A 26,867-nucleotide genomic window follows, 5' to 3' on the forward strand; every position below is an offset into this window, starting at 1 on the left:
AATAATTAATTTATGTGGACCAAGTTCTCCTTTAAATCTATGGACTGTTTTTCATTTTAATTAAATGAATGAACTTCCCAACTGGTGTTTCACAAATTTTTTTGTATAAATACTATCTTTTCTGAATTTCAGGAAAAGGACTGTGTGGAAATGCTCCTGAACACCATGCATTTCCAAAATAAAGGTTAAAAATCTTGATGGTAAAAGAACTTGTGGTTAAAAGTCATTTTCAGTTCTGTGCATTAAGAAACAGTTATTTTGTCAAGATTTAACTGTTATTTACTTTGTTTCCAGTAGCTTTGAGTTTGTACCCAAAGCTTACAGACTATGAGCCAGAGGGGAATAGCTGTCCTATTGACAGAAGAGAATTAGGAAAAATATGGACTGGCCAGATCTTTAGTCGTTTGCCTAAAATTGCACCATTGCTAATTCAGCCAAGAGTTTATTTTTCAGTGAAGTGCTTTCAGCTAGAACTGGGAATATTGGTACAACATGTGTTACCTTACTCTTTTAAGCCAGCTGAGCTTGATGTTGCACCTTGTGGAGAGTTTGTTTTTCAGGAAACAAGCTAGTAGAAATAATGCCTTCAAAGGCTTGCTTGTGTGCAGGGCTCTTGCAGTTGAATGGGGCTGTAGCAGCGATGATAAGCCCACTTGGTACATGGGCATAAGAGCACTGACTACCACAGACCACAGCATTTAACATCTGTCAGATGTTAAATTAGAAAGCTGACTCCACAGAACAAGCTTAGCATCAAGCCACAAAGAATCACTCAACTGAAAGTCTTATTTTAAAAATTAATTTTATTGAATAAATGTAGTGAGTTTCAAAAAAAAATTAAGTTAACATAAATCAAGATTCATTTCACAGTGCAAGACTGAGGTCATTTTCATTCAAAACTATGAATCTCAGCATTTTGCTAGCTGGGTATTACACTACTTCTCTACAATAATTCACTTTAAACAATGACTTCACTGCAGTAAGGAAAATGTAAAAAAAAAAAAAAAAAAAAAAAAAAACCCTTCTGAACCAAAGGCTGTAATCTATGTAAATCAAAAGAAATAGATTAAACCTAGGAGTAGGATTAAACATTGTAAACCAAAATTTACTACGCTGTTTTCCCCACAATCATTGGAGGAGGGGGGAAAAATGAAGTATGAGTACATGGCCAGTTACTCTGATAATCAGAATTCAATCTGTAGCTAGCTGAGACAGCATGAAAAGGTTTTTTTTTTCAATAAAATATTTCAACAGACTTTCTAGGAAACGTTTTTGTAGCTTTTCTTCAGAAACATTTCTTATACTTCTCAGATATTCCTAAAATCAGTTAAGAAGTTATTTGAATAGTTTAACATTTAAAACCTAGCAGAAGAGTGGGAATAAAGTTCACCTTCAGAATTGAGGGTTTAAAAAAAAAAAAAAAAAAAAAAAAAACCTTGCTATAACGTTCAGCTCTTGTTTTGCAAAGGAATAGCTGCAAATGTTTCCTCCAGCTTTCGCAAATGCCACATTTTACAGCAAATGCAATTTGAAGAAGACAACAGCTATAGAGTCCTCGCCCTTGTAGCCATGCAGATTGAAAGGTAGGTATATCATACAGCCACCACCTAACATCTTTGTAAAGTAAGTAAATGAGGGACCTTGCTAAGTGCACACAAGCTTGAGTGACACAGTGAAATGTGTTGTTCAGGTTACCATTAAGCTGGATTAATCCTCCCTCAGAGTGTCAGTGTACCTGCAAATGTAGTCATTCTGCAATTCATTCCTATTAAAGTGATCCAGGCTAGCTTGAACAGGGTATAAAACTATTTTATTGTTTTGCAGAACTGGGTTAGGAAGGCAGTAGGCATGAGTTGTTCACAACCTTTAATCTGGCTCAGCTACAACTAGAATAGCATGATTTAAGGTGTAACGTACCAGCTATTCCCTTCACTTGTGGTAGTAGCTCTGTCACTATCTTCTCTAAGCTGCTCTTGTAAGCTAGCAAACTTTAGGTTTAGTCTTTGAGAGGCATCATGCATGTCTGCTAATACTGAATCACAGAAGTTGTTGTGATGTATTATCTTGGGAAAAGGCTGAGCGTTTAAACATCTTTAACTGCATCATTGCCAAAATGTTCAGGAATGATAGGAAAATGTTCAGGAATGATAGGAATCAAGGGTGCAACACAGATGTGTATGATTTGAACAAAATTGGCACAGTAGGCATCAAGGGAAGTTGCATCCTTCATCAGAGAAGGATGGTGTATCTGAAATGTAATACTCAGTCTCCTCCCCAATTTGTTGTTTTGACACTATACCTCTGACTGATAGACACAGCCCGCTTATCTTGTTTATGTTATAATCTAACTTCAAATTATTACATAAACAAGGTCAGAAGCACATCACAAATACAAAAGTATTTTAAAAAATTGTTAATTCCACATTTTTTTTTAAATACTCCTGAGAAGCTAGTGTCTACTGTCAAAGTAACAGAGATGCCCTAGTAAGGGCAAATTTAAAAAAAAAAAAAAATCTGTTTATTAAAAACAGCTTTCATTGACAGCTGTAACCTGACATTCCCCAGCATCTGAAATCTTGCTGGTGCTAGTACATTGATACTGTGTTTTGGTATTACCTGCAGAAATATAAGCAAACACTGTAAGACATTATTTATTTACTGTACACAAGCCAACACTGTGTGCTAGTTCACAATGATCATGGCAAGATAAGTTTTTCACATGTATTAAATATTCACATTACAACCAAGTACTATAAAGAACTATGACTAATACCACATACCTGAGATAAATTATACCAGTGGCAGCAGCTAAAACTGCTTTTTATCTTTTTTTTTTCTTTTTTTTTAAACCTCTACAGACCCAAAATTGGTTATTTCTACAGCTGCAAAAAATCTCTGAAGTATAAAGTGTTAGGTAAAATTTCTAACTTCAGAAAATTAGATGTCAGTATGCTTAAGAATCAAGGAATTAAAAAGTGCCATACAGCTGCAAATGATACAGCACTGAGCTTAATATTTCTTACATAGGGTTTTCATTAATCTGGTAGGCGCTTATAATGACAAATTTCCTCTGGTAAACTTTCAATAATTCTTCTATTAAAAGAATTTTGTAATGGTATGAATTACCTTCTTTTCACCAGATACAAAGTAGGTTGCATTGGTCCCTATAAAACCTGAAATTACTGCTCCCTAGATTTACCTACTGAAAGTAGTTGTAAATAGAAGGTGGAACAAATAAATTAAGCGTGCCTTCTTTACTGAAAAATTGAAAGTATGCACTGTCCTCTGCGTACTGGCAGAAAACAGTAATTTGAACTAAGCTTCCTATTACTCCACTTAAAATGATTTTCACACATCAAATATGGGTTAGTTGCTTGGTCTAACCCAGGTTTTTTTTAAAAATTCCCTTTACAGACATATGTCTACTACTTACGAACTCCTAAGGAAAAAAATTATATACTGCGAAAAGTGGTCATGTCCTTGGGTTCGCTGCTTGGCACGCACCAATCATCTGCTTCGTGGTTTGCCTTATAATGTTTCCAAGCTGCTTTGTTATACACAGGAAGTCTTTCAACTGATTCTGTTGATAAGGCCTGTAAAAGGAGAAGACATTAGCTGACTAATTTTTTAATCAAAGCTGTACTAATAGAACAGATATTCATTAGCAGTTAGAGTTTACTATGATTTTAAAATGGTAAAATATTAAGTCATACCTTTATGTAAATAACTGCATCTGTACCATACCCTTCTAAGGAATACAGTTTCAGATCTCCTTGGAAGTACTGTGCATACAGACGTGATATGGGCAAGCCATAACCAAATCCAGCCTGATCCAGGAGAAGGAGAGCGAGCAAGAAAAAAGAAAGTGTATTTCTATTAATTAATTGCACCAATCTGAAACAGTGGTTTTTTTTTTCTTTTTTGACTTACTTAAAAGGTAACGAGACGAACTATATACATGATGCTTGATGGTAATGCAAGGAGTTCAAATGTTAGGCATAATGTCCCCTTATGTTTACCCAGAAATGGAAGAAAATATGGATGATTATGATTACAAGGAGAAAATTGATCAACTCCCTTGTTAAAGGGGCTACTAGATAACATTTCTTGTATTATGGTGGCTTTTCCAAGAAGAGCTGACACTTGCAGAGAAAGGTATACCAACAACTGCCTTATGCTGAATGGAGCTGCTAATCTTAAGAACATAGAAGATTTAGATGCATTTTGTCATCAATCCTTATGAAAAGGTTCAGGAAGCAACTTTTATGAATTTGCAGTTTATACTGAAATTCCAGCAGGCCTTGTCTGCAGCAGCCAGACATAGCCTTTAATTGTTAAGCATAATTTCTTTTATCATCTACTAAATTTGAGTAGTATCTCTGGCAGACCATACACTATACTTTCATTTAAAGATCTAGTGTTTAGTGAGTTGCATAGTCAAATAGATAGAGAAAACAGCATTAAAAAAAAAAATCCTGATGTGAACGATACTATGTAATCACAAATTCAAGACGACCTGTTAAGAGGTTCTAACTGAGAGACTAAGACTATATTTCTTGTGCCTCTATAAAATTTAGTAAGGTCTAACTAAGTTCACTTAGTTAACTAAGTTCCCTAAGTTCACGTGAGACAGAAGTAGATTCTTCATGTGCCCCATCACATCTGTGCACCTTTGTTCTTTTTGAGAATGGTACAATTGACTGTACCATACACTGAAATAAATAAAATACAGACTTGATCCAGAACTATAGCTATATTTATTTTTCATTTCTTTCAGGGGCCACAGCAGGAGTTTAGAGTCCTATGCTTACTGCAATACATGCTTGACATAGCTGATCTTTACATTTGACAGAAAGACAAGAACATCGAATTAAATTTTAAATCAGCAGCAGCATTTTAGGGTTTTATGCAATTTTGCAGTTATTTTCAGAACAGTATTTGAATTAAGCTGTAACATCCAAATGGTCATACTCATTGTACCTGTAAAATTATGAGTGCAGGAGCTTTGGCTATATGCTTTTCTTTTGTGACTACTAATCATATCCAATATGATAAAGTACAAAAGATTTACATACCAATGGTGTAGCTCGTGATGTCTCAACACGGGGACGTGGTGCTGTTGAATACATATAGTTGAACAGTCTGTCGATTTTCCTCATAGGAACACCTCCGCCACGATCACTCATCTTGAACAAGAAGGAACATGTACCATTTATGTCCCTGAATATGTTTTTAAAAAAAAAAAGCTGCTCTCAAAAAACGATCCAGAGAAAGTTCAAATAAAACATAATATAAAGTTGTCCTTATTAAAATCATGGGCTTTCTTAAATTCTGATCTCTCAGCTACAGCAATGACCAGAGGGTGATAAATCCTCCCCTTCCATCCCTCACCCAAATCATTTAAATAAAATACTACCATATGAAGCATTCATAATCCCTTGGAAGAAAGACAATTCTTAAATTTTGCATTACGTTTACTTTATTTGTAACTAATTTTGTTTGAAGCCTGCATCTAAACCTACTGATTTCAGCAAACGCAAAGTTCTGCATATTTTCAACTTCATTCCTCAGGAATAGTGCCAGTTAAATACAATGTGATAAAACCCATTGCTAAGAGTTGTTTTACTAGACTTTAGTTAGACCTATGAGCGAGACATTTACTTGCAGCTGGTCTTTGAAATTCAACATGGATGTCATACAAAAGAAAGAAATTTCTCTGGAAACCATCTTTCAGGCAGATATGATCTATATGGAATATGCAACGCTCATTTTTTTTTTTAATAATTTTGTTTCACAACGCATATGTGTCATTTTTTACTTGCAAAATGTTGGCATTACAATTGCAGAAAGCTGCTACTTCATTTTCAGTCATAGTAACCTAAAAGCTAGGCACAAAATGACAATGACAAAAGCACAGAATTCCATTATGGTCCCTTCACTATGACTATGAAATCGTTTCATGCATTTCCTACTGATCCTTACATGCTACACAATCAGATGCACGCTACGGTCGGAATTAGAATCACTAATTACAGTTAATAATATGCTGCCTGTGGCAAGGAAAAAAAAAAAAAAACCCTACTCAAAGTAACTTTCTAAGTAATCAAAAAAGCAGTACCTTCACAGTTAAATCCTCATTTCCCAACGTGACATGTACGTGAATTGGAGGATAAATGCATCGGTCAGCATTGTGTTCCATGGTAGCTCTCATTGCATTCTGGATTTTTCAAATTGAAGTACAAGAATTTAAATCCTATTGTTGCCATGCTGTTAATTATCTTAAGACATCAATTTAGAAAAATAAATTAATTATTTCTATCAGCTTATTTCAGAATCAGGACAAAAGCCTCTAGTTTTAGAATAGTCGGCTTCATATTTCCAGTTTGTTCAGTATCCGTATTTGTGTTATTTATTAGAAGGTAAATACAATGACTTGAACTATATAAATATTTTAGAATAAACAGCTAAATATTTTACTAGAGTTTTATTTGGATAATTCTTTATAATGCATTGTATATGCAGTATGACACAAAGACGAAGAAAAGTGGGAGGACTGAAGAAATTGCTTGAGGAAATTGCTGTATACCACCCCTCTCTCATGTTATATCAGATTTAAAGGTGGCCAAAAATTGTCTATCTTATTCTCCCTTGCTTTATTAACTAGTGCCTTTATATATTTGAAGATTTTGACAAAGCTGCCTACTGCTGAAGTTGTCAGATGTATTCAGTAAGTAAAAGACGCATCTTTCAAAGCTATTCATTTTCTATGCGATATTTAGTTATCTTCCTGCAGTCAGATAGCTAGAGGCTTGCACTTGCAAAAAGCATGTTACTATCTAGAATTGTTTCAAAAAGTCAAACAAATACTATCTCACTAAACAAATATGTTTATAAAATTGTGTAACGGTAATTGCACAGACCTTGAAAAGCTCAAAAACCATGTGATAGAGATGTGATGGTACATATACCACTTGCATGGGCTGTCCTGGTGATTTAGCTGGAGAAAAGAAGGCCTAAATAATTAAATGGCAAACTAGATACCCTTTATTCATTCCAGCAGTAATTCAAAATATACATTTGTATTAGTTGTTGAAAGAATTTACAAAAAGAAGGAAAATTTGAACAGAAATCTTTTAAAATGTTGTGTATTAATCAAAATTCATACTCAAGATTTTTAAGTGTGCTTGCTTCTTCAGCAATTAATCTTTAAACCAACTGTGATAACATTGATTGGAGCATATAACAGCAGCCTTCCAATACCTACAGGGAGGTTGTTAAGCCAGGCTGTGGAGCCAGGCTCTTCAGATGGTGGAAGGACAGGAGACAATGAGTGTAAGATGAAATAAGAGATGTTCAGACTGGATATAAAGAAAAACTTTTTCACCATGAGGACAGTTGAGCATTGGAGCAGGTTGCCCAGAGACATTATGCAGTCTCTGCCCTTGGAGGCTTTTTAAAATTAAACCGGATAAAGTCCTGAGCAACCTGGTCAGGCTAGAAACCTCCAGAAGTCCCTTCCAACCTGAATTATCCTATGATACTCTAATGCACCGAACAGTAACAACAGCACAGACTACTCTTGGATTACTTTAGAAATTAGTCGATATAACAAGACACCTTAATGATTATATAGACAATTCTGTCTATAAACTGATACAATTTTCAAATCTTCTTTTTTAGAGTAATTTCTAGAAACAATATCATGGGAACACATTCCTTACACCAAAATCAAGGAAAAGCGGCTCTGAACGTTCTACTGGCCATGAAAGTCCTTTCAGTTCAACAAATTATTAATCTTTTTATCAGATCCCCAACCACATGCCTAGCGTTTAATTTAAGGGCCTCCGTTCACAACTGCAACAAGGAGCGTGCACTTGGCCTGACTCAGGTTTAACTCACCTTCACAATTCACTGAGCAAAAGGCCACTCCCTTTTTATAAACTAACCTATGTGTTCTGGCTCTGGAGTGCATGCAACATTAAATGACTCTTTGGTACAGAGAATTAGCTAGCATGACTGATAGTTCCCTACAAATGATTTTAGTAATCATGCTCAAAGATGGAGAGAGAAAAAAAATCTTTAACCTAGAAAAAGAATGATATATTTTGTAAAGTACGAAGTAAAAAAACTGGCACGTGTAGGTAAGGCCACAGTTTCATTGCCTTTAGCTTTGCAGGCTAAGTTACTGTGGGTGTGTTTCGACTCTTGCAATTACCTGTAGAGTCAATTTTGATTGCTTGTTTTTATAGCACTGTCTGGACTTGGCTTTTAATAACTTGAAAAGCACTCCAGTAAGCAGTGTTAGAGAGGCTCTTTAGCATTCAGCAGGATGATAGCTGATCTGAGTTCATGGCAGCACAGCTGTAAACAGTTTTTTCAAAAATCGCAGCCAATGGGTGCAAATAATTTTTTACAGAGACTTGAGTGTACTATATCTAATTGCAACTACAAGTACTTGATAGCTAAATAAGAAAGAGAAATTGGAATAGAATGTTTAGTATAAATTTCAAAGTGTCACAGGAGAACACAGAGAGTGTGAGATGTAAGAGTCATGGTTACAATGAAGAGTGTAGGGTGGGGAAGGGAGGAAACGGTTAAAATCTGTTATATCAATACCTGTACAATCAAAAACTTCGCTACTCGTTCGAACATCCCAATTTTGAAAAAGAAAAGGAGAAATAGGGGAAGCCTTCTGCCAGATCAAAAAAAATGTCCTATTCATATTTAGGACAGTAAACATAGAGAACACCTTAAATATATGAGAAATGGAAGGAGAATATTTTAGTATCAGGTACTGCAGAAGAAGTTTTTACATTCAAGAGAGCGCCCCATCCCATGTTCACTTACCGTTCAACTCTTCAAGGATGAACTCTGGAGAGCTCATGTAATATAAATCACAAAGTCTCTTAGCACTTTCATAGCCATCTATGATAAAAACACAGAAAGTTTAATTCCTCACTCCTCCCTTTCTTTTTTTTTTTTTTTTTTTTTTTTTACAGTTTGCCGAAAATAAAATTACAAATTGAAAACGCTCTACGTTGTCAGGGAGTTTTTGTATTTTCTTACAAAACCTGGGCTTAATGGGAAAACTGACAAAACTGTTTTACATTTGAAATGAAACTTCTGCTCCAGGTAAGAAAGAACTAAACACTATATGAATGTACTAGCTCTCAATATAGACATCCATACAACTTTACAGAGTTATTGTTCTTATCTGCTGAATTTACCTCTGATAACTTCAACAACATTGCAGTTAGGATCGATGCTTCCAATGTGTTTTGGATGAGCTGGATTAATTTTCCCACCAAATAGCAGAGCTGCCAACAAAGAAAATAATGTTTAACACCTAATAAAATTTTATAATTTTTAGTTTGAGTCTTTGGTATTGCTGAATAGAAATTTATTAACATTCTATGACTACAATCTTTAGCATATTTAAAATAGCAACTATTAATAAATATTTTAAGAATTGTATTACAGAAGTTTATAAATAGCAAGGCAAATGAAGCGTATTCATATGAACCTCTGCAGCTCATATTAAGCACTTAAAAATGAAGGCAAATATACTGACACGGTACACGTATTATTTCCTCTCCTTTCAACAACAGCACTTACAGTGTTGATTAAGGAGCATTCGAATTGAAATGCGACTCATGTAAAAACGGTCTAAAAAGTACTGCACATTCTGAGAGGTCACTGGATCAATGCCGAAGCTTTCCTTGTACTCTATTACTCCTTGAGCCATAGTAGGAATTACGTCGTTGTGTCGATTCCGGATTTTTATCACAGTATCTGTAAAACTAAAATTAATGCACTGTTAGGTTTTCACCTTAAAGTGAGTACAGAAACATCACAGATCTGCCTACCGCTGTAAGAAGGCAGGTCAGTCTTGATAGCATATAAATCATTTCAAGCCACTTACATTGAACAATCAATAATGGTTCCACAAGAAAAAAGAGAAATTGTGCCAATCATTTTCATACAAATCATGCCATGCCTGTCAAATGGCAGCTAATATCAGCCAATGATGCCCCAGCATACTCTACAGTGGTAAAGTTCCATACATCAGTTGCAACATTAGAAGTAAGGAGTTGGTAAAAATGCGGTCAAGCTTAATGTACTTTCAGCATTTTCAGTGTTGGGGAAAAAAAAAAAAAAAAGCCCTGAGACCAGAACAATTTGGCATAAAAGGAAGTGCTACGTTTCACATTCTAATGCACTTTCCTTACAGAGGCAGGGGGTGATGTTACTTTGACTGTAGAGATTTAAGACAATTGAAATTTTTCTTGAGCCACTTCTTTTCCTGCCAGTCCTTTTATATAACATTAATAACAACAATAAACATGACAGCAAATCCTTACCTATGAACAGCTCCTGAATCTTCTGAACTTTTGTCCTTGAAGTCAAGGATCTCCTGAAGACTTTGAACATACCTTTAATTTAAAAGAAGCATAAGAAAGTCCAATTCTAATATGCCCCCCAACTCCCTTCAATTAGCAATTAATAGTCTTCTAAGGCTAGTTGCATCTAGAGCGTTGTATTCGATATATCTAATAGACGTATTCCTTATGAATTTTGCCAGATCCTTTTGAATCCATTCATACTGTTGTCTTCCAAAATTTCCAGAGCGATTAATTCCAGAATTTAATTAGAACATATAAAAGATATTACTTGTGCTTTAAATCTAGTGGACAATCGCCCAAGTAGTTGTTTTATTTACATATTAAAAAATTTCCTCAGCTTGTTCATGATTTAAGTATTTCTACCACCTCTTTCCTTAGCTACGTGTTTTCAGAGCTGAAGAATTCTGATTTCCTCTCATGTAGAAATTGTTCCAACCCTCTGATTATCCCTCTTGCTCCTTTCTGTTCAAGATGGGGTGACTAAATCTGCATTCAATTCAGAGGAATAATGGACTAACACAGTGGTACCGTTATATTCTCCCCGCCCCCGCTTTTCCTATGTAGTTCTTGACAATCTATTTGCCTTCTTGCCCATCAACTGACGTACTCAGAAAAATATCCACAGTAGCACCAAAATTTCTTTTCTGATTGTAAGCAAGTAATCATACTGGGTGGGTGGGAGATTCCTCTCTATGCTTTACTTTGCATTTGTCCAAGTGGAACTCATTTCCCATTTTATCACCGTCATTTAGTATCATGAGAATTTTAGCTTTCATGGTTCATTGAGAACCTTCATCTTCACTGAGATCTCTTTTTATATTCATCTAATCAGTCCCAATTTTTCACTGGTAGACTTTGTTCTCTTACTTTAAAAGCCCTTCCAAATATCTATATACTTTCAGCAATTGCCAAGCAATCTCTTTATTTTGCATTTATCCTAGAAAAGTTTATGCCTACTTCTAAATTCCTTATTTGAAAGTAAATTTTATTTTTATTCTTAATTCTAATAGCCTCCTGTTGCAATAAAGAGCTTCTGCTGTTTTAAAGATCTGGCTTTTGGGGGGGGGGGTCCTATTACTCTTTCTTCATATATTCTATACCTTTAGTCTGAATCTGCAACAACCTGTCTTTTAAGTGGTTTCTATTCTGCTTTGCAAAACATTTTGTACATTTAGCTGCTTCTGTTGGTTTCTTTAGACACCTCCTTCATTTTAGATAAGCCCCTATTAAACATTGCTGTGCCGAATTTTTGTTGTTAACGAATTCTCATGCGTGACAATCTGCAATGCTTAGTTGATTATTGATATTTGATTCCCTTGTGGGTTCTCTAATCGCTCCAAGAAGTTTTTCCAGTATCTGCAAGTTCAGTTTCTTATTTATGTCACATTGGGATATTTACTTAGTCTAAATAGTAATGTTCATGTAACGAGCACATGAAACGTTCTTTCTATAGGAGTGTGTTTTTCCTCCAACCTTTAAAAGGTATGAAATGATGATGTTCTTACCAGCTCTGTACCAGTTGAACTGAAGGTGTTCTTAGAAGGTTGTCTGGAAGAAGACTTATTTCCTTCATTATGTTTGCCAGTCTTACAGGCAACTCTTGTCGCAGAAACATAAATGAAGTCTTTTCACAAGCATTTTCAGATCCTAAAACCAAAATAGATTGAAAACATCAGAATAAAGTCAACATTTGTGGGATAGAACTATGCAAACTTTTACTTTCTTGTGCAAGGAGCTTGTGGTTTAGTTTTGAAGCTGACTGGGCCAGCTTGGTCGGCCAAAATTTTTTTTCGTGGCAGCAGCCCTCTTGTATTTCAAAATGTAAAATCATACTGAATTCTACCAGCCCTGTAATGATAAAGAGAATCCTCCCTATATGAAGAGTTTATATGCTCCTCACTATATATGAAAAATAACTAGTGCAATAACGCAGACCCATATCATTCAATTTTAAATATGGTTTCTATCCATGTAAAGCGTTCATGTTATTTGCAACAAATATCGATTCTAACTACCACTGATCAAACAGTATGTGGTACCGAGCATGTTAAAGAGAAGCAAATGGGACCACCACAGGGAAGTGAATTTGCAGTAAGCACGGTTTAAAGTATCATTATCCCATATACCCCACTTGATCACTGATCTTACTAAATTGCCACAACTCATATTGGAATACTTTACACTTTCAGAAAATAAATCACATTTCTTATCAAATTCTGTAAGATTTATCTCATTTCCAGATAGCTTTGTTGTAGTAAAAACTCATTTTCTTACAGGAACAGAAGACAAATGAATGAATTCAAATGAATGCTGAGAGAGGAATGAAAGGATAATGACTGTGCTTAGTCATTATCATAGCAGCTCTCCCACATATTTGCTTTTCAGAAGTTTATTCATTTCTTTTAAAATAAGCAACTTTTAAAAGCTAAATTATTGCACCTTTAAACTGACCTACCCTTTAATAAGGACAGGTGCTATCTGTGTGGGTGTCGATTATATATGGCCTAAATTTACTACTACATTGCTTGTTTCACTAGGCCAGAAACAGGGGTAGGGGACAAAAGCGGGTAAGAAATGGTGTACTTTCTTCTCAGCCAGACTGATTTCTAAACTTCAGAAGTGTCATGTAAACACCATCTGACCTTCCTAAACTGTTCATCTGCTACAGTAAAGTACACATCTCAGTTTCAGTGATTCACAACAGTTAGCTTCCAGAAATTATTCTTTGGCGTCTCTGCTCAGTTCTCTCCATTTGACAAGGGGAGCAGTGGGGAAGAGGATGAAAGGAAGGGACAGGGAAAGAAAGAGGAAGCTGGGAGTGTTTTCAGTCGCAACAACCTTCATCAAATTGAAATGGAATAGTTTAACTTAACGCATCCAGACTCAGCTACATCGTAAGCTACACTCAGAACGTTAGTTAATTTAATAAGAAAGTTAACAGCTTATGAGGAATTCCTCCCCCATTTCTCCTGCCAGTGTAATACATTTTCTAAATATGACCTCTGCCCCAAAATACCTCATTCTTTTCCCTAGCCAGCTTGCAGTTAGGCATGTGACTATTACCAGCCTTTCCCTATTCTCAGATGAAATTTCTTAACAAGTCCAATTGAAGAGACTAAAATGTAAAGAGAACACTCAGCAAATGACATCCCACACATTAGTTCTGTATTTGGAGGCTTCGCAATTGTTATGCCAAATACGGAAGGCAGCTTGGGGAGAAGAGTTCAGTGAATGAGAAAATGAATTTGTTTCCCTGCACGATTATGATCTACCTATGCAAAGAAAGGATAAGGTTCCTACAGAAAATACTGTGAGCGTATATCCCCAGATATGACTGACACGTTAGCTCGAGACCTAAATTTGCCTAGAGAATACTTTATTTACCATATTGACAAGTGGGGGAACTAGAAGCAGATATTTTTAAGTTGGCCTTAAAGTGGTTTTTATGATTTTCTCTGACTGCTCTTGCTTTAGCAAACAGAACCAAGAAAATCCCAAATGCAGACAACCATCAGATGATAACGGCTACAGAATTTCTTATAGATCATTACTGTCTCAATGGTGTACTCTACTTTTTTTTTAATCTTTGTTATTAATTCTCTTCCCCTTTTTGGTTAAATGCTTAAGCAAAAACAAAAAAAAAAATCAAAATTAGCTTTCAAGATTACCTTTACATTGTGTTCAGGTACTAATAGCAAAACAGTAGCCTAACTTCAAGAGGAAATATTGTGCCTTGAAAATAAATATTGATTATAAAGTAAGCATTGTTTTATTGGTATTTTAGCAGTAAAACAATACAGGTGGCAACTATTTTAACTTTGAATTGCCTGATTCTTTGTTGAAAACAGTAGCAACAAAGTTATTTAAACCACTAGAGTTCTACAAGAGTCCCACCACAACAGTGGTATGTTTTGTTGCAATGTATGAAACACTGAATGGATGGATACAGAAACTTTTCTTCATAAATCTCCCTACTTACCTTATTTACAAAGTCTGGGACTCTAGGACTAGTTCTCTGTTATGTTTTTACTTCAAACCTAGTCTAAGAAGAGTACTAACTAGTTAACTAGTTATTTAACTATTAACTAGTTATATGTTGATATATAACTTATGAAAGTGCCTTGCTTACAGAAACAGAATCCATTATAGTACGGCTCCATACTATATATAACCCAGACTTTAAGGTTTCTCAGTTTTACTTACAAGACCTTTATGTGTGGTATTTGCTTTGAAGCAGAACAGGACAGTTCCTGTGATCTCTTTTGATTTCAAGTAGTCAGTCAAACCTGGGAGCATTATGAGTGGTTTTAGTTAGGAGCATAAAACAAGAGTGTTTTGTTGCCAATTTACTTATTTTCAAGGGCAGATTCCCAGTCATTCAGGATGGTTCTTGGTATTTGCTTTCTTCTCCTTCTCTCACACAACTTCTCAGACAAGCAACACCCGGGTAAAGGGTTTTTGTAGGGCAAAACCAAGTGATTGTGCTTGAGAAGTCATTATTGCTTCAACTCCAGCTCCAACTGAGGTTAAACATTTCTTGTACTTGGCATACATTAAAAAGCTTGCATACTGCTAGCTTTCAAAAGTCTTAACAAATCCTACTTTTCTGAGTCACTGTATTAACAGTGCCAGTTCTTGTAATTCCCCTTGTCCCCACCCTTTGCCCAACGCTGCAGTTTTTGCAGCAGATCAGACTTTCTTGATACCAAAAACTCGCGTTTCCAGCTCAGTTTCAACCCTGCCTCAGTTCCTGTCTCTGGGGAAGGAGCAGAAGCTGTTTATGTCAAAAAAGGGCATATCAAAAATAACAGACAACAGCAGGGGGGCACTCATGCTCTGGAGCCCCGTTCTCCCTCCGCCACCAGCGCTCCCTGGGCACGGCCGGTCCCCGCGCAGGCCGGCGGCGAGGCCCCGCTCCTCCCCGCAGCGGCCCCGGCCCCGGCCCCGGCGGGGTCACTCCTGCGAGACGCCCCACAAGCTGCAGCCCAGCACGAGCGACGAGCGGGCGGAGCAGGGACGCGGGCACCCCGCGCCGCCGCCTTTGTTTGGGCGGTTGGGTGGGTTTTTTGGTTTTTTGTTTTTTTTAAACTACCCAAAGGGAAAAGCGCCGCGGCCGGCCCGGCGCTGGCGCGCAGGAGCGACGCGTCGCCTCCCGCCCGCGGAGAGGGAAGCGGCTGCCCCGCCAGCCCCGCGGCGCTCACCGAAGTCCAGGAACTGCTTCATGGAGAGCGGCGAGGGCGAGAAGCGCGAGTAGAAATCCACCTGCTGCGGGATGCTGCCCGGGGCGGCGCCGCCGCCGCGCAGCAGGGCGCGCAGCAGCCTCATGGCGGGGCTCCGCGCTCCCTCAGCCCGGCCCCGCCGCCATTTCCCGCCGCGCCAGCTCCCGCGGCCCCTTCCCAGGCCGCGGCCTCCTCCGCCGCGCGGCCCCGGGAGGAGGTGCCCGAAGGCGGGGGCGTCTCCGCCCGGCCCAGCCCGGCCCGGCCCCACGCAGCAGCGGCGGGGCGGAGGAGAGGGCGGCTCCGGCGCTGAGGGAAGGGGGGCACCGAGCCCGCCGGCTCTCCGCCGGGAGCAGGCGGCGCTGGCTGGCTGCCCGCCCGCCCGCCGAGGCCCTGCCTCAGCCAAGGGCGGCGGTTGGTTAGCTGTGGGCGGCGACTCGCGCCCCCCGCCCGGAGGCCGCCGCGGCGGGACAGCCAGCCAGGGCAGCCCGGGCGCCACCGGCCGCGGCTGCCGCGTGCGCGCTGCCCGGCTCAGGCGGCGCGCGGGGCGGCGGCCGTTGCGCGGGGCGGGGAGCGCGCAGGGGGAGGCGGCGCGCGGGGCGGCGGCCGTTGCGGGGGGCGGGGAGCGCGCAGGGGGAGGCGGCGCGCGGGGCGGCGGCCGTTGCGGGGGGCGGGGAGCGCGCAGGGGGAGGCGGCGCGCGGGGCGGCGGCCGTTGCGGGGGGCGGGGAGCGCGCAGGGGGTAGGCGGCGGGGGGGTGGCCGCTTCGTGGTGAGGCGGGAAGGCGCCTGCTGCCCGCGCGGAGGTGCTCGGCCTTGGGGGGGGCCGGCGAGCTGCCGTGCGCCGGGGCGTTAGGCGGAGCCGTCCTGCTGTGCCGCGGGGCGGCCCCGGCGCCTTGGTGAGGGGGCAGCGGGAACGCCTCAGGCCCTGACGGAGCCTCTCTGTTCAGGACGTTAATTGCTTGTGGAAGTAAAAGAGGAGTTAACAGCAGCACACAAACACCCTGCCTTACTTCGTGCCGCTGACAGAATTCCTGCCAGCCTGAGGGGAAGCCGAAGTACCACGTAAGGAGTTTAAACTGTCCTTTCACACCCTTTTTCTTAACGTTTTCTTAATAGCACAACTGGCGCGTGCTTAGCCGCTGTGTCACGTTGGCTCTGCGGTCACTCTGGCCTCTCGCAGCCGTTCCGGCGTTACGTGTCGTTCTCATGCGCAGGTGAGAATAGCGCGGGGGGTCACGTTTATTTTAGTTGCCAGGCAAAACAGAACCAAAAAGTGTGGAGAAAAATGGGGGGGAGGGTCGTATTTACAGATACGATCCTGAACAGACAGTAATGACTGGAATACATGTTATTATTGCTTTAAAAAAATTGGTCATATGCTGTAACACTAAAACAGTATGCCAAATGTGGCTATTACAAAACTAATGCAATATATGAGTGGTATTTACTTTATTATGGTCAAGTAAAAATATCCAGAACAATAACACAAAATGCTGTTAAAAGTGATTCCTGTTAAATTGACTGCTGTACTGTATACAGTACAGTATACAGTACAGTACAGTGTATACAGTACAGCAGTGAATCAGGTCCTTTATCATTTAACTTCTTTTATTATGGGTATTTATATTTGCCCCATAAATTTATCAAATGACATAAACTCTTAAGTATTGTTTGTTCTCTGTTAAACGGGTTTTGTACCTGTGACTTGTCCCTGACCTGAGAGTAGGGATGAATATCTGACGGCCTGCACTAGAGTAAGAATCATTTTACTATTTCTGTTTATTTTTTTCAGTGCTTTGCTGGATTGCTTGGGGCTTCCTGTCAGAGATGTGAAAATATCGTAATGAATTAAATTTTTTCTGTTTTGCGTTGAAACGCAGAAGGCTTTGTAACGTGCCTCCATCTTGTGCAGAAAAATGAATGGCTTGTTGTTTTCTGGCCAGGGGCTGCTGGCCTGAACTAACAACTACTTTTCTGTCTCCCCAAATAAATGGGTTACTGACTTCTTTTGCCCTAATGTTGCTTGTAGGCCACCCTTAGAAGCACCAAATGGCAGCTCACACTTCTCCTTGAGTTTGTAGCTGTTTGGACCTCCTACTTTGCTTACGATCTGCTTTGCTTTAGAACCATTTTATAAGACCTGGTTTGTTTTATAACCATTTTATGCTTATAAGTACATATATTCTCAATGGTGAGCCAGTGGTAGTTCAAAGCAGCGCCTCCAGGCGGTAAGTTGGGTAGTGCTGCCAATTTATGATGGTTCTGGGTTGTTTTCCATCTTTTATGCTTTCATGTTACTACTGTCTTGATGCCTGATGTTTCTTTCAATTTGGACAGGCATGCCTTAAAAGCTGGGCTATTGCTTGTACGTATCGTTGGTCATCAGTCTCTGTTGAAAAGATGAGGCAAACTGTCAGAAGCTAAATGAATCATTTAATGCTGTGGACTAGAAACCATTCTTGATAGTGTAAACAGTGAGCACTTTTGTCAGCGAAAATCGTGTAGAATCAGCAGTGACAGAAGTAATTGTGGATAATGACCTGTGGATAAAGAATAGTTCTTTAAAAGCTGTGTTCAGAGCAGAACAAACCATCTCTGTTTACCTAAAGGTTTTTTCTGAGTCATGTTTAAACTACTGATCCAGATACTGATCCCCATAAAACATATACTTTTAAAATATTGGAGGAGGCCCGTATTGAATTTGCTCTCTTTTAAACTGTTTCTCATTCATGATTTTCTGGGAGTTTGATCTGATCCAAGTCCTGTGGTATGGCACTAACTAGAGTTGTGGTGTGTCAATTTCTGTAAACTCTTACGCAACACAAAAAGGGTAAATTTATTATTTTTGTCACTTGTCATTTGTCTATTGACTAGCATTATGTCACGGGTAACTTGTGACACTCTTCTTGCCTGTTGGTGTTCCTGAAATTATAATACATCTAGATCTGCCATTCAAATGGGGTAGAACAAATCAGGCTTTAAGATAATAGAAAATATAACTTTTAATTTTAACCTAAGCTTTTTTTTTTCTTCATTTCATTTCATTTTAAAATTTAGAGTGGCAATTAAAGTTTAATAAGATAATTGAAAGCATAGCATTCTTGCAGGGTGTTCCATAGAAAGCATTCTTGGTTTATTAAGATCATACCATAAATATCCTGTTAATGGAAGTCTCCATTCTTGGTTGCTGCATGTACTGATGCTTGCTTTGTTTTTTTTTGTTTAGTTTTGTTTATTTTCTTCTTTTCCGAATAGCTCTATCATAGAGACAAAATTTAAGTCTCCTTGCACAGATATCCATAGAATATCTCTGTCTTCTCTTTTTCTTCCAACAGTTTATGTGCTTGCACCCTAAACTGGTCTGTCCAACCTTGTTTCATTTGAACTTGTATACTTACTCCACGCTAGGGCTTGTCATGGTTCCTACATTTTTATTGATTAGTTTAGCTGCTTTTGCTCTCTTACAGATTTTTCCTAGGGTGGCATTGGTTTGATGTGGGTTTAATCTCTCTCTCTCTCAGAGTAGAAATAAGATATAAAATGGCAGCAGAGTTGATCAAAACCATGAAACGGCTTCTGTATGAGTTGTGATTAAATTATGTTCAAGGACTAGAAGCTAGAACATATAGATGTGCTTATTTATTTTAATCCAGCGTGTAATTAAACTATGGAGTTTGTGAATTTTTGCCCTCTACAAATTCATATGAGACAAGATCACAAGTTGGATAAATTATGATTGATTGTTATGGATAGCTTTTTCTTTCATGAGAAAAAAATACAGCACATAATTAGTGCTCAGAGAATTAAACTTTTCTGTGGAAACAGGAAGAGCAAAGTATCATGCTATATCATGCCACTTCACTGTTAGCCGTTGTCAAAGGTGAGGTGCTGGTTTAGCCGGATCTGTAGTCTGTTCCAGGAGGGTTATTTTTATGTTGTTTCTCCTTGATTAACGGGAATCAGTCGCAGAATATCTTGCAAGCTGCTGGCAATCATAGATTGCTCAGCTCTGTAACAAACATACTTGTTGGTTCCCTCTGCTTCAAGAAACCAAGGACTCTTATACTGCTTTACAATATCCCACAAACATTTCTTTTAGTCAGCTCAGCAGTAGCAGTATTTCACACATTCTTGGCAGGAATATTTGACTTTCGCAGCTGCTTACCCAGAGACAGGAAAGATACCCGAAACCTTTGGGGGGAAAAAAAAAAAAAAAGTCAAACCCTTTAAAAGCTGTAACAGAACACAACACATACACCCCTTACCATTGATATAGAGTGCTAGTCATCTTGGTCTCAGTGGGGAGGACGGATGAGCTCCAAGGGATCTCGGTTCTGTGAGTCTGATGTCCCGATGAAGTGCCCTAGTACAAACAGAGCTGCTATAGAGCGCTACTACAGCCCCCCCTTCTCCCCCCCCCCCCAAGACTGGAAAAAGAAGGCTTGCTGGAAAGCCCCCAAGGACGTTGCTTGGGAAAGAAGGCTGCAAGGACTGCACTGAGCCATCAGTCCTCTCTTGTAGTCCATGCCTAGCAAAGCAGTAAGGTTTATGAAGTCATAAAAGACATAATTTTAATTATGAATCCAGAGCTTGAGGGGCCAAATACTCAAGTCCCAAGGATGGGGATGGGACTGATGTAACTGCTTACAAAGCCACAGGAGGGAAATACACTGCTTGGATTCTTGTTTCCACACACAGGTGGGCTTGTCTGGAAAACCAGCAGAAGCATGTCCGTGCTGGTGAGCTGCCTCGACATGCTACTTCAGTTTCTTTTTTAATTGCAATTTGTTCTCATGCGTTTTTTGCAAACTGATTGCTAATACTTTCTTGTGCCTTCCCCCCCCCACCCCCGCAAGCCTCCCCTGCTGCATGTAAGCAGGTTTCTTGTCCTCTGTGTAGTCTGATTTTTAGTTAGGATAATGTGCTGCAGTGGCAGCCAGCATTGCAGCTCAGCGTGCTGCAAATAGATTTGAGTTTTAGTGCCTTCATCAAAAAAAATCTTTTCTGTGCTACTTATGTGCTATGTTCCCTGCTGTTTGCTTCAGCACACCCTGTTCCTTCTCTGCCTCCCTTCCCGCAGGTGGTTCTTGAAATTACACCATCATGGACCCTTATATTGGAAGCTTTTCTCATAAGATCTGGCACCTGTGACAGTCAAACACATACTCCATTTTACTAGTAATCTATTAGCGTGCCTTAAACTATACACAGAGTGGTAACTGAGGCTGTGTAGTGTCATAGGAAAAAAACTTGTTTATACCTTATAGGTAACTTATCTGTGCTGTTGAACAGAAGCCAGGCCCTACACTAGATTCTAGTGATACAGTGCTGTCAAGGCCTGTTTTGACAGCCATGATCCTGTGTTTCATGGGAGGGTACTTCCCTGCTCGCTCAGTCCCTATTTTTGTCTTTCTGTGGATAAATGCTTGTGTCCGTTATAACCATGTCAATGAGACTAATTAAAGAATTTAATTAATAGAAGAAGGTTGCTTTCCACACCTTTTACGTGCTCCAGGAGACCTAGCAGCAGCTGCTGGTTATACTCCTGGTAATTTCTCAGCTGTAATAAACACTGGCCTCCTTATCTGTCACTCCCTTTGCCTAGCATGTATCCTCTTAACCCTTATCTTCAGTACTTGCTGCATCTTTCCTTTCAGCAGAGGAAAGTGAAATCCTGTAAGGATTAACATCTTAAAAAGAGAGATTTAGGAAAAAAAAATACCCACTAATCCTTGTTTGCTGCATCTTTTCCCTTTCTTTTTTCTTTTTTTTTTCTTTTTGAGTTGAATCTGTATTCTATGTCTTCGTAAGTAACAGTCAGTATCGTGCTTCCACTGATAGGTACAGAAAGGTGGGTAAAGTCCTTGACTGATTTTTGGGAAACACTCTTGTGCCTCACCCACTTACCAACACCACCCATATGGCAAGGTAGCTTACAGAAGACTGCGCGCACTGAAGTTGCAGTGTGGTAGCCCGTCTCAAGTGCCTTTACACCTGGGCAGCACAAAAGCGAAGTGAGAACAGAGGGCAGCTCTCCCATGAGGAACTCAAGCATAGAACTGTGCTGTTGGAAGGGCTGCCTGGCCACCAGGCTGCTGTCAATGCTGGAAAGCACAGCAGGCAGGAGCCAGCCTGCACATGGGAGAGATTGTGCAGTATCAGCTGCAGCTCTTGTGGCCACCTCCTTGCATAGGTGAGGTCAGAGTTACGGCCATATTTAGATTGAGACTTTTTTTTTTTTTTTTTTTTAAAAGCTAACACCTTAATAGTTTCCCTTCCTTAAAGCTTGCAGCTTGCTCTTCTAATAAACTAGTGAGCTGAGCTGAGAGTAAGTCATGAAATTAAGAAGAAATCACCATTACCAAAAACAGTTTTAATTAAAAAAATTTTTATTTCACACTTCTATACAAATATCCACAGGTAATTTCTAATATTGGAATGATGTTGCATTGCTAGCTAGTATAAAAACTGTTTGAGACAAAAGTATACCAGTGACATGACTTATTTTCAAAAACTTTCAGTTCAACATTCATGTTCTTACAGCAGTGCCACAATTGAGGGGGGCAGGATGGGGAAAGACATTGCTTTTAAATCAAAGCCTGCAGTAGTTTGTCAAGCTTCTTAGCACCATATTAGCCTGGCTTCTTACACAGATGAGCCTTTCAGCAAGTAAGCTAGAATTTTTAAAAGGTCAGAAACTGGATAACAGCTATATATGTGTGTAAGGGTTCATAAAATCAGGGTCACAACATACTGAGATTATTTAGCAGGAGGAAGAGGAGTCTATTAAATGAACGTACTTTCTATAATAACGTTTAAGGTGGACCACAACTTCTAAAAAGGTATGTTTATAGAGTTAGTAATACAAATGAGACGCCTGACAACTGCCCTTTTAGCAGGTTTTTCCCCTAGGAGGGGAAAAAGTATAAAGAGGTTTTTGCATAGTACAGATTACTAGCAATTAACATGCATCTTTGAGTAGAATTTTGTTTTACATGAAATAAACAATTGTGAGCTAAATTTTAATTCTTAAATAGTACCAACACTTTAGAACATGGGTAAAAAAAGGTAAACTCTTTAAATAGTTATGCATTTAAATCACTTATGTTACAATAACTAGATTACTGAAAAGCACAACGTTGTGGCTCTACTCTTATCAACATTCAGGTATTCAAGACAATTCAGTAGTCTCAAAGTGGATCGGCTCAGATCCCCATAATTAAGGTAAGTTAGGCCTTTATAGCCTCCTTCAAGTGCTATCTAACAGATGCAGTAGTCAACACTTTTCTCTAAACAGGAAATTCTCATGAAGCTGGAAAGTTGTTTCCAGAGAACCTGTCACTTCTCTTGCAACAAGTATAAAACTGTATTTAAAACCATACTTCTGCTTGCTGTCCAAATCGTTACATATTCTGAAGTAATATACAAATCACATTACAAGACCTGGTGATTCCTATTACATAAAATATGTATCAGGAAAAAAGCCCCCACATACATCACTGGAATAAATACTTACATTTTTAGAAAGCATTGGCACCTGTAGTGATTTATTAAAATGCTGTGAAAGCTTCAGGTCTTGTAATCCGAAGTTCATAAACACAGTGGGTTTGAAGGTTCAGTTAAGTCTTTGGCCTAATGGTTAGTCAAAGACAATGATTTATAACAAAAATAAATACAAAAATGACTAAAATATATATATACAAAAAGTACATCTAATATTTAAGCCTCTCTTTAAAAAAAACCTGTGTATATTTGGTGTGAGCAAGATTCACACAATCTGATCTTAGAAACTGAGCAACATCACCTATTGCACATGTAATTTAAGATGATGCTTGTTGTTAAGCCCTAACTACTGTAGCAGGCAAAGCTTATGACTAAAGTAGATTTGCAGGTCTTCAGATTTCACCTGAACAAAGTGTGTCAAGGCCACTGTGTGCACTGAAGGAAGGATGGAGAACCTATTGTGACCTTAACTACGCATTCCTTACACACCAGGAATGTAAAGATCATAGGAAAAAGTCTGCCATGGCAGATGTACACATTGCAGAAAAGACCCAAATCAATACAGCATCGTCTAAAGTGTGAGTTAGATTTGAAGGGAAAAAGAGGCAGTCTGGAAATTAAATAATGCAAATAAAGTCTGTTGAAGCAATTTTAGCTGTGCAAACAAAAGCCTCAATGTAAGTAGTAGTATCTACAATCAAACAGTGAATGTCCATAGTGTACACAGGTCCAACTCCACCAGTATTCCATTAAGGAAAACATGAACCTTTAGCTGAACTTTGGGGGGGGACGGGGGGGGGGGACGACTTTTCCTTAAGAATAACTTTCATTCTCATTCCATTTCGTGATCCACTGTTTTGTCTCAAGATCTTTGCATTTCCCATCTTTGATCTGTCGCTCTTCTTTTCGAATTCTTACAGCATGATATCGGGGGACACTGTCATCGTACCTAGAACGCTGGAAGAACCCACACTGGGGCAGAGTAGAAAAAGAACAGTTTAGGTTTAAGTTGCTGCCAAAGTATTACTTACAGAGGCAGTACATTTTTCCTTTGCACAGATATACAGGTAAGAGAATTGAAAAGAAAACAATCTTGGCCAAAAACGTAACGTGCTTAGCTATGAAATATGTGACAGTGTCTAAAACAGCAAGCAGCTGCAGACAAATAGCATAGTCCAACACTTCAGTAGTCTGAGATCTTAAACAAATTCCTTCCAGTAACTTTCTAAATTTGTTTTACAAGTCTTTGTAAGTCGTCTTAAAAAGATATTTGTTCATCTATAGTGAGATAATTTAATGCTGCACAGAGAAGATGCACGCTTTCCTGAAGTGTTCTCTCCTGAATTAAAGGTAGGTGTGTACTTCAGTATCCTCCTGTAGGGTGACATGATTTCTCTTTTAAAACCTATGGAAAGATTGCCTTCAAGAAAAGTTACGTGAGGGCCATGCTTTCCAAAGCACCGTTGCAACTATAGTCATCTCTGCTTAACTATGCATGAGCCGTTTTAGAACATAAGTCTTGCTTAGTTTGCTGTGCAATGAAAAACAGGCATAACTGTGAAGTTTTGTAATGTACCATGATGACACAAGTCTCCCTAGATGAAGTCTAGTTCAGCTTATTTGTGCCCTGCAGTTTTTTTTTTTAATTATTCAAAGCCAACCTAAAAACTGATTTTACTTATTTAAGAATGGACTGAAATTATTTTTCAAAATAAAATGGAGTTCTGATGCAACCAGTCATCATCTTTGCAGCATTGTGGCCAAAGCAGACACTCAACTTTGCATGATTACGGTCTCTGAAGTCAAGATTAAGTGCAGGACAGACACCTGTCCTTAGATATTGCTAGCATACAAAATTAAAACTGTCAAGGTTTTGTTCATATATTTAGAATGGTGATTTTCAGTGGGGAGAGGGGTTGTTTTTACACAAATCTATTAACACTTGCATAGAACTGAATTTAAAAAAAAAGAAAAGTAGAGGCAAAGACCAAGTCTTTAGCTATCTCCACCATTTCATTATGCACTATATTGACAGATTTTTGTTCTGAATTTCACCCCACCCCCTCATCCCAAGCATCACTAATTAGTATACATGCACTTATTGTCTTTAATTTTGTGTAAAGATTGCTAGAAGCATAAATCATCATGCATCTAGTAGCTTCAGCAGAAAAAGGTATGTGTCCAGAAAAGTATACCTTAGAACTGAAGGAAAAAAGATGTTTCCACAGCCATTAATTAAAAACAGTTTTCATAATGAAAATTTATGAGTAACGTGTACTTTTTAGCGTGCACTAAAGGTTAATAAAGCAAGTTTATCCATCTTCCGTGTAGTCTTAACTTTATCTTAACTCTACGCAGGGTTGATCAGTTTAACAAGTAACTTGTACTGTTAAAACATCAATGTGGAGGAAAAAAGAAAAGTAAAAACCATTGCAATAGATCAAGATGTTTTTTTAAAGAAATAAGCGAAAAGCTTTTTAGACCAAGGTAAACATCTGTGTGTGTTCACGTGCACCAAAAGCTGAAAATCTGTCAACAGAATGAGTAAGCAAGTGCTGATAGTTTGAAATCCAGCAGTTAATATATGCAGCAAAAGCTCATAGTTAGCCACCGCAACCACAGCATGTGCCACAGCTAAAAATTAAAAAATATTGACCGATTACCAATTACAGAAGTAGATCAATACTACGCATCAGAAGTAAGCCTCTCTTTATCAGATGGCTGAGCATGGATCTCAGCCTTGTGATATGTGGCATCATAATGATCTTTCTTATTTCTCTTGAAGAAACCACACTACAAGGAAGCAAGGTATTTAGTCAATTTTTGTGGACTGGAAAAAGTCAAACCTGTTAAAACTAACTTTATGGTGTTTTTTATGTGATGACAAACTAACTTCAAAAGATAATCATCCATAGATAGTTCAGAACACAAAAAACAGCTTTACATCTAACTGCAGAAGCCACAGAAGCCCCAAGTAGCTGTATCTCTATCAAAGTAACTACAGTTTCTGAAAACTTGTCTCTAAGTTTTGCCTAGAACTCAAAACCTTTCCTGTTGAAAATGTGGAAACAGAGAAATTTCATGATACAAAGGGTAACAGGTGTTTCCATGTGACCATTTTCATCCCAAATGTTGCAAAATTGAAAAAGATAAGATACAGTTTGCACAATTTTGCTTCTTGTTTCAGGTCTCAAGTGCAAATGCTTGATCGTTTGGTTAATTAGTTTATCTTGTCATTTGTAGACCAAGACATGTGAAATGACCAGATGAATAAAAGCTTACCTTCCACAATAAGAATACCAACAGTGCAAGCATTAGTATTCCAGCAAGAATTGCTACTAAGATGATCCACCAAGGCACCCCTGTATAAAGTGCTACCGTTTTTGCAGGAAAGACAGTAACACGCACCTAAAGAAAAGAAAACATGTGAAGATGATGCAAAGAGCATTTCAAAAGCATCTATGTCTATCTGATCCAAAACTGCAACTTACATGGTCACATCTCTTTTCTGACAAGATGTCTTCTCTCTCTCATCTACAAAAATGCTTTTGAAAAAAAAAAAAAAAAGGTTTCCTACTGATCTCAAATGCTATTCTTATATCTGGCTTTCTAGGCATAGGGGACCTGCTCCAGGAAAGACTAATCATTTCAGTAGGACAGTTAATTCTTCCAACCTGATTAAACGTGTAAAGGATCAATAATTAAAATTCAGTTAAAAATTTAACCTATAGCTCCTTTTGATTTC

At 38.8% G+C, this 26,867-nt stretch overlaps 2 protein-coding genes and 1 long non-coding RNA gene across 12 annotated transcripts in view; 1 reads left to right on the forward strand and 2 right to left on the reverse strand.

Annotated features, from left to right (window-relative positions):
* Window positions 1-787: 787 nt before the first annotated feature.
* PDK1 (pyruvate dehydrogenase kinase 1) lies at window positions 788-15,830 on the reverse strand. Of its 2 annotated transcripts, XM_068948586.1 has the most exons (12): window positions 15,605-15,814; window positions 14,607-14,689; window positions 11,909-12,050; window positions 10,362-10,433; window positions 9,616-9,800; window positions 9,228-9,317; window positions 8,848-8,925; window positions 6,921-6,997; window positions 6,119-6,217; window positions 5,076-5,186; window positions 3,714-3,827; window positions 788-3,593 (listed from the first exon to the last, which is right to left on the reverse strand). In XM_068948586.1, the coding sequence occupies exons 3-12, from the start codon at window positions 12,016-12,018 to the stop codon at window positions 3,453-3,455; spliced, it is 1,077 nt and encodes a 358-aa protein (XP_068804687.1). In that variant the 5' UTR covers window positions 12,019-12,050; window positions 14,607-14,689; window positions 15,605-15,814; the 3' UTR covers window positions 788-3,452. The 2 variants fall into 2 exon arrangements, with proteins under 2 accessions (XP_068804687.1, XP_068804686.1); XM_068948585.1 differs by lacking the exon at window positions 14,607-14,689 and having other exon boundaries at window positions 15,605-15,830.
* Window positions 15,831-16,293: 463 nt separating this feature from the next.
* On the forward strand, window positions 16,294-26,844 carry LOC104148522 (uncharacterized). 3 transcript variants are annotated; one of them, XR_011141910.1, is made up of 5 exons: window positions 16,294-16,359; window positions 16,736-16,833; window positions 17,412-17,459; window positions 24,043-24,189; window positions 26,366-26,500. It is a non-coding gene; the product is annotated as an uncharacterized lncRNA (long non-coding RNA). The 3 variants fall into 3 exon arrangements; XR_011141909.1 differs by lacking the exons at window positions 16,294-16,359; window positions 16,736-16,833 and adding an exon at window positions 16,370-16,681; XR_011141908.1 differs by lacking the exons at window positions 16,736-16,833; window positions 17,412-17,459 and having other exon boundaries at window positions 16,351-16,681; window positions 26,366-26,844.
* ITGA6 (integrin subunit alpha 6) overlaps window positions 21,991-26,867 on the reverse strand; it is a 65,996-nt gene continuing 61,119 nt past the window's right edge. For 5 of the 7 annotated variants that reach the window (XM_068948579.1, XM_068948576.1, XM_068948574.1 and 2 more), the window contains 2 exons: window positions 26,405-26,530; window positions 21,991-24,094 (listed from right to left, as the gene is read on the reverse strand). In XM_068948579.1, coding sequence (XP_068804680.1) covers window positions 23,936-24,094; window positions 26,405-26,530 — 285 coding nt within the window. In that variant the 3' untranslated portion in view covers window positions 21,991-23,935. Of the gene's footprint in view, window positions 24,095-25,785; window positions 25,916-26,404; window positions 26,531-26,867 lie in introns of all 7 variants that reach the window. The other 2 variants (XM_068948575.1, XM_068948578.1) reach the window with 1 other exon arrangement.

This window comes from Struthio camelus, chromosome 6 (assembly GCF_040807025.1).
Source record: "Struthio camelus isolate bStrCam1 chromosome 6, bStrCam1.hap1, whole genome shotgun sequence".
Classification (NCBI taxonomy): domain Eukaryota; kingdom Metazoa; phylum Chordata; class Aves; order Struthioniformes; family Struthionidae; genus Struthio; species Struthio camelus.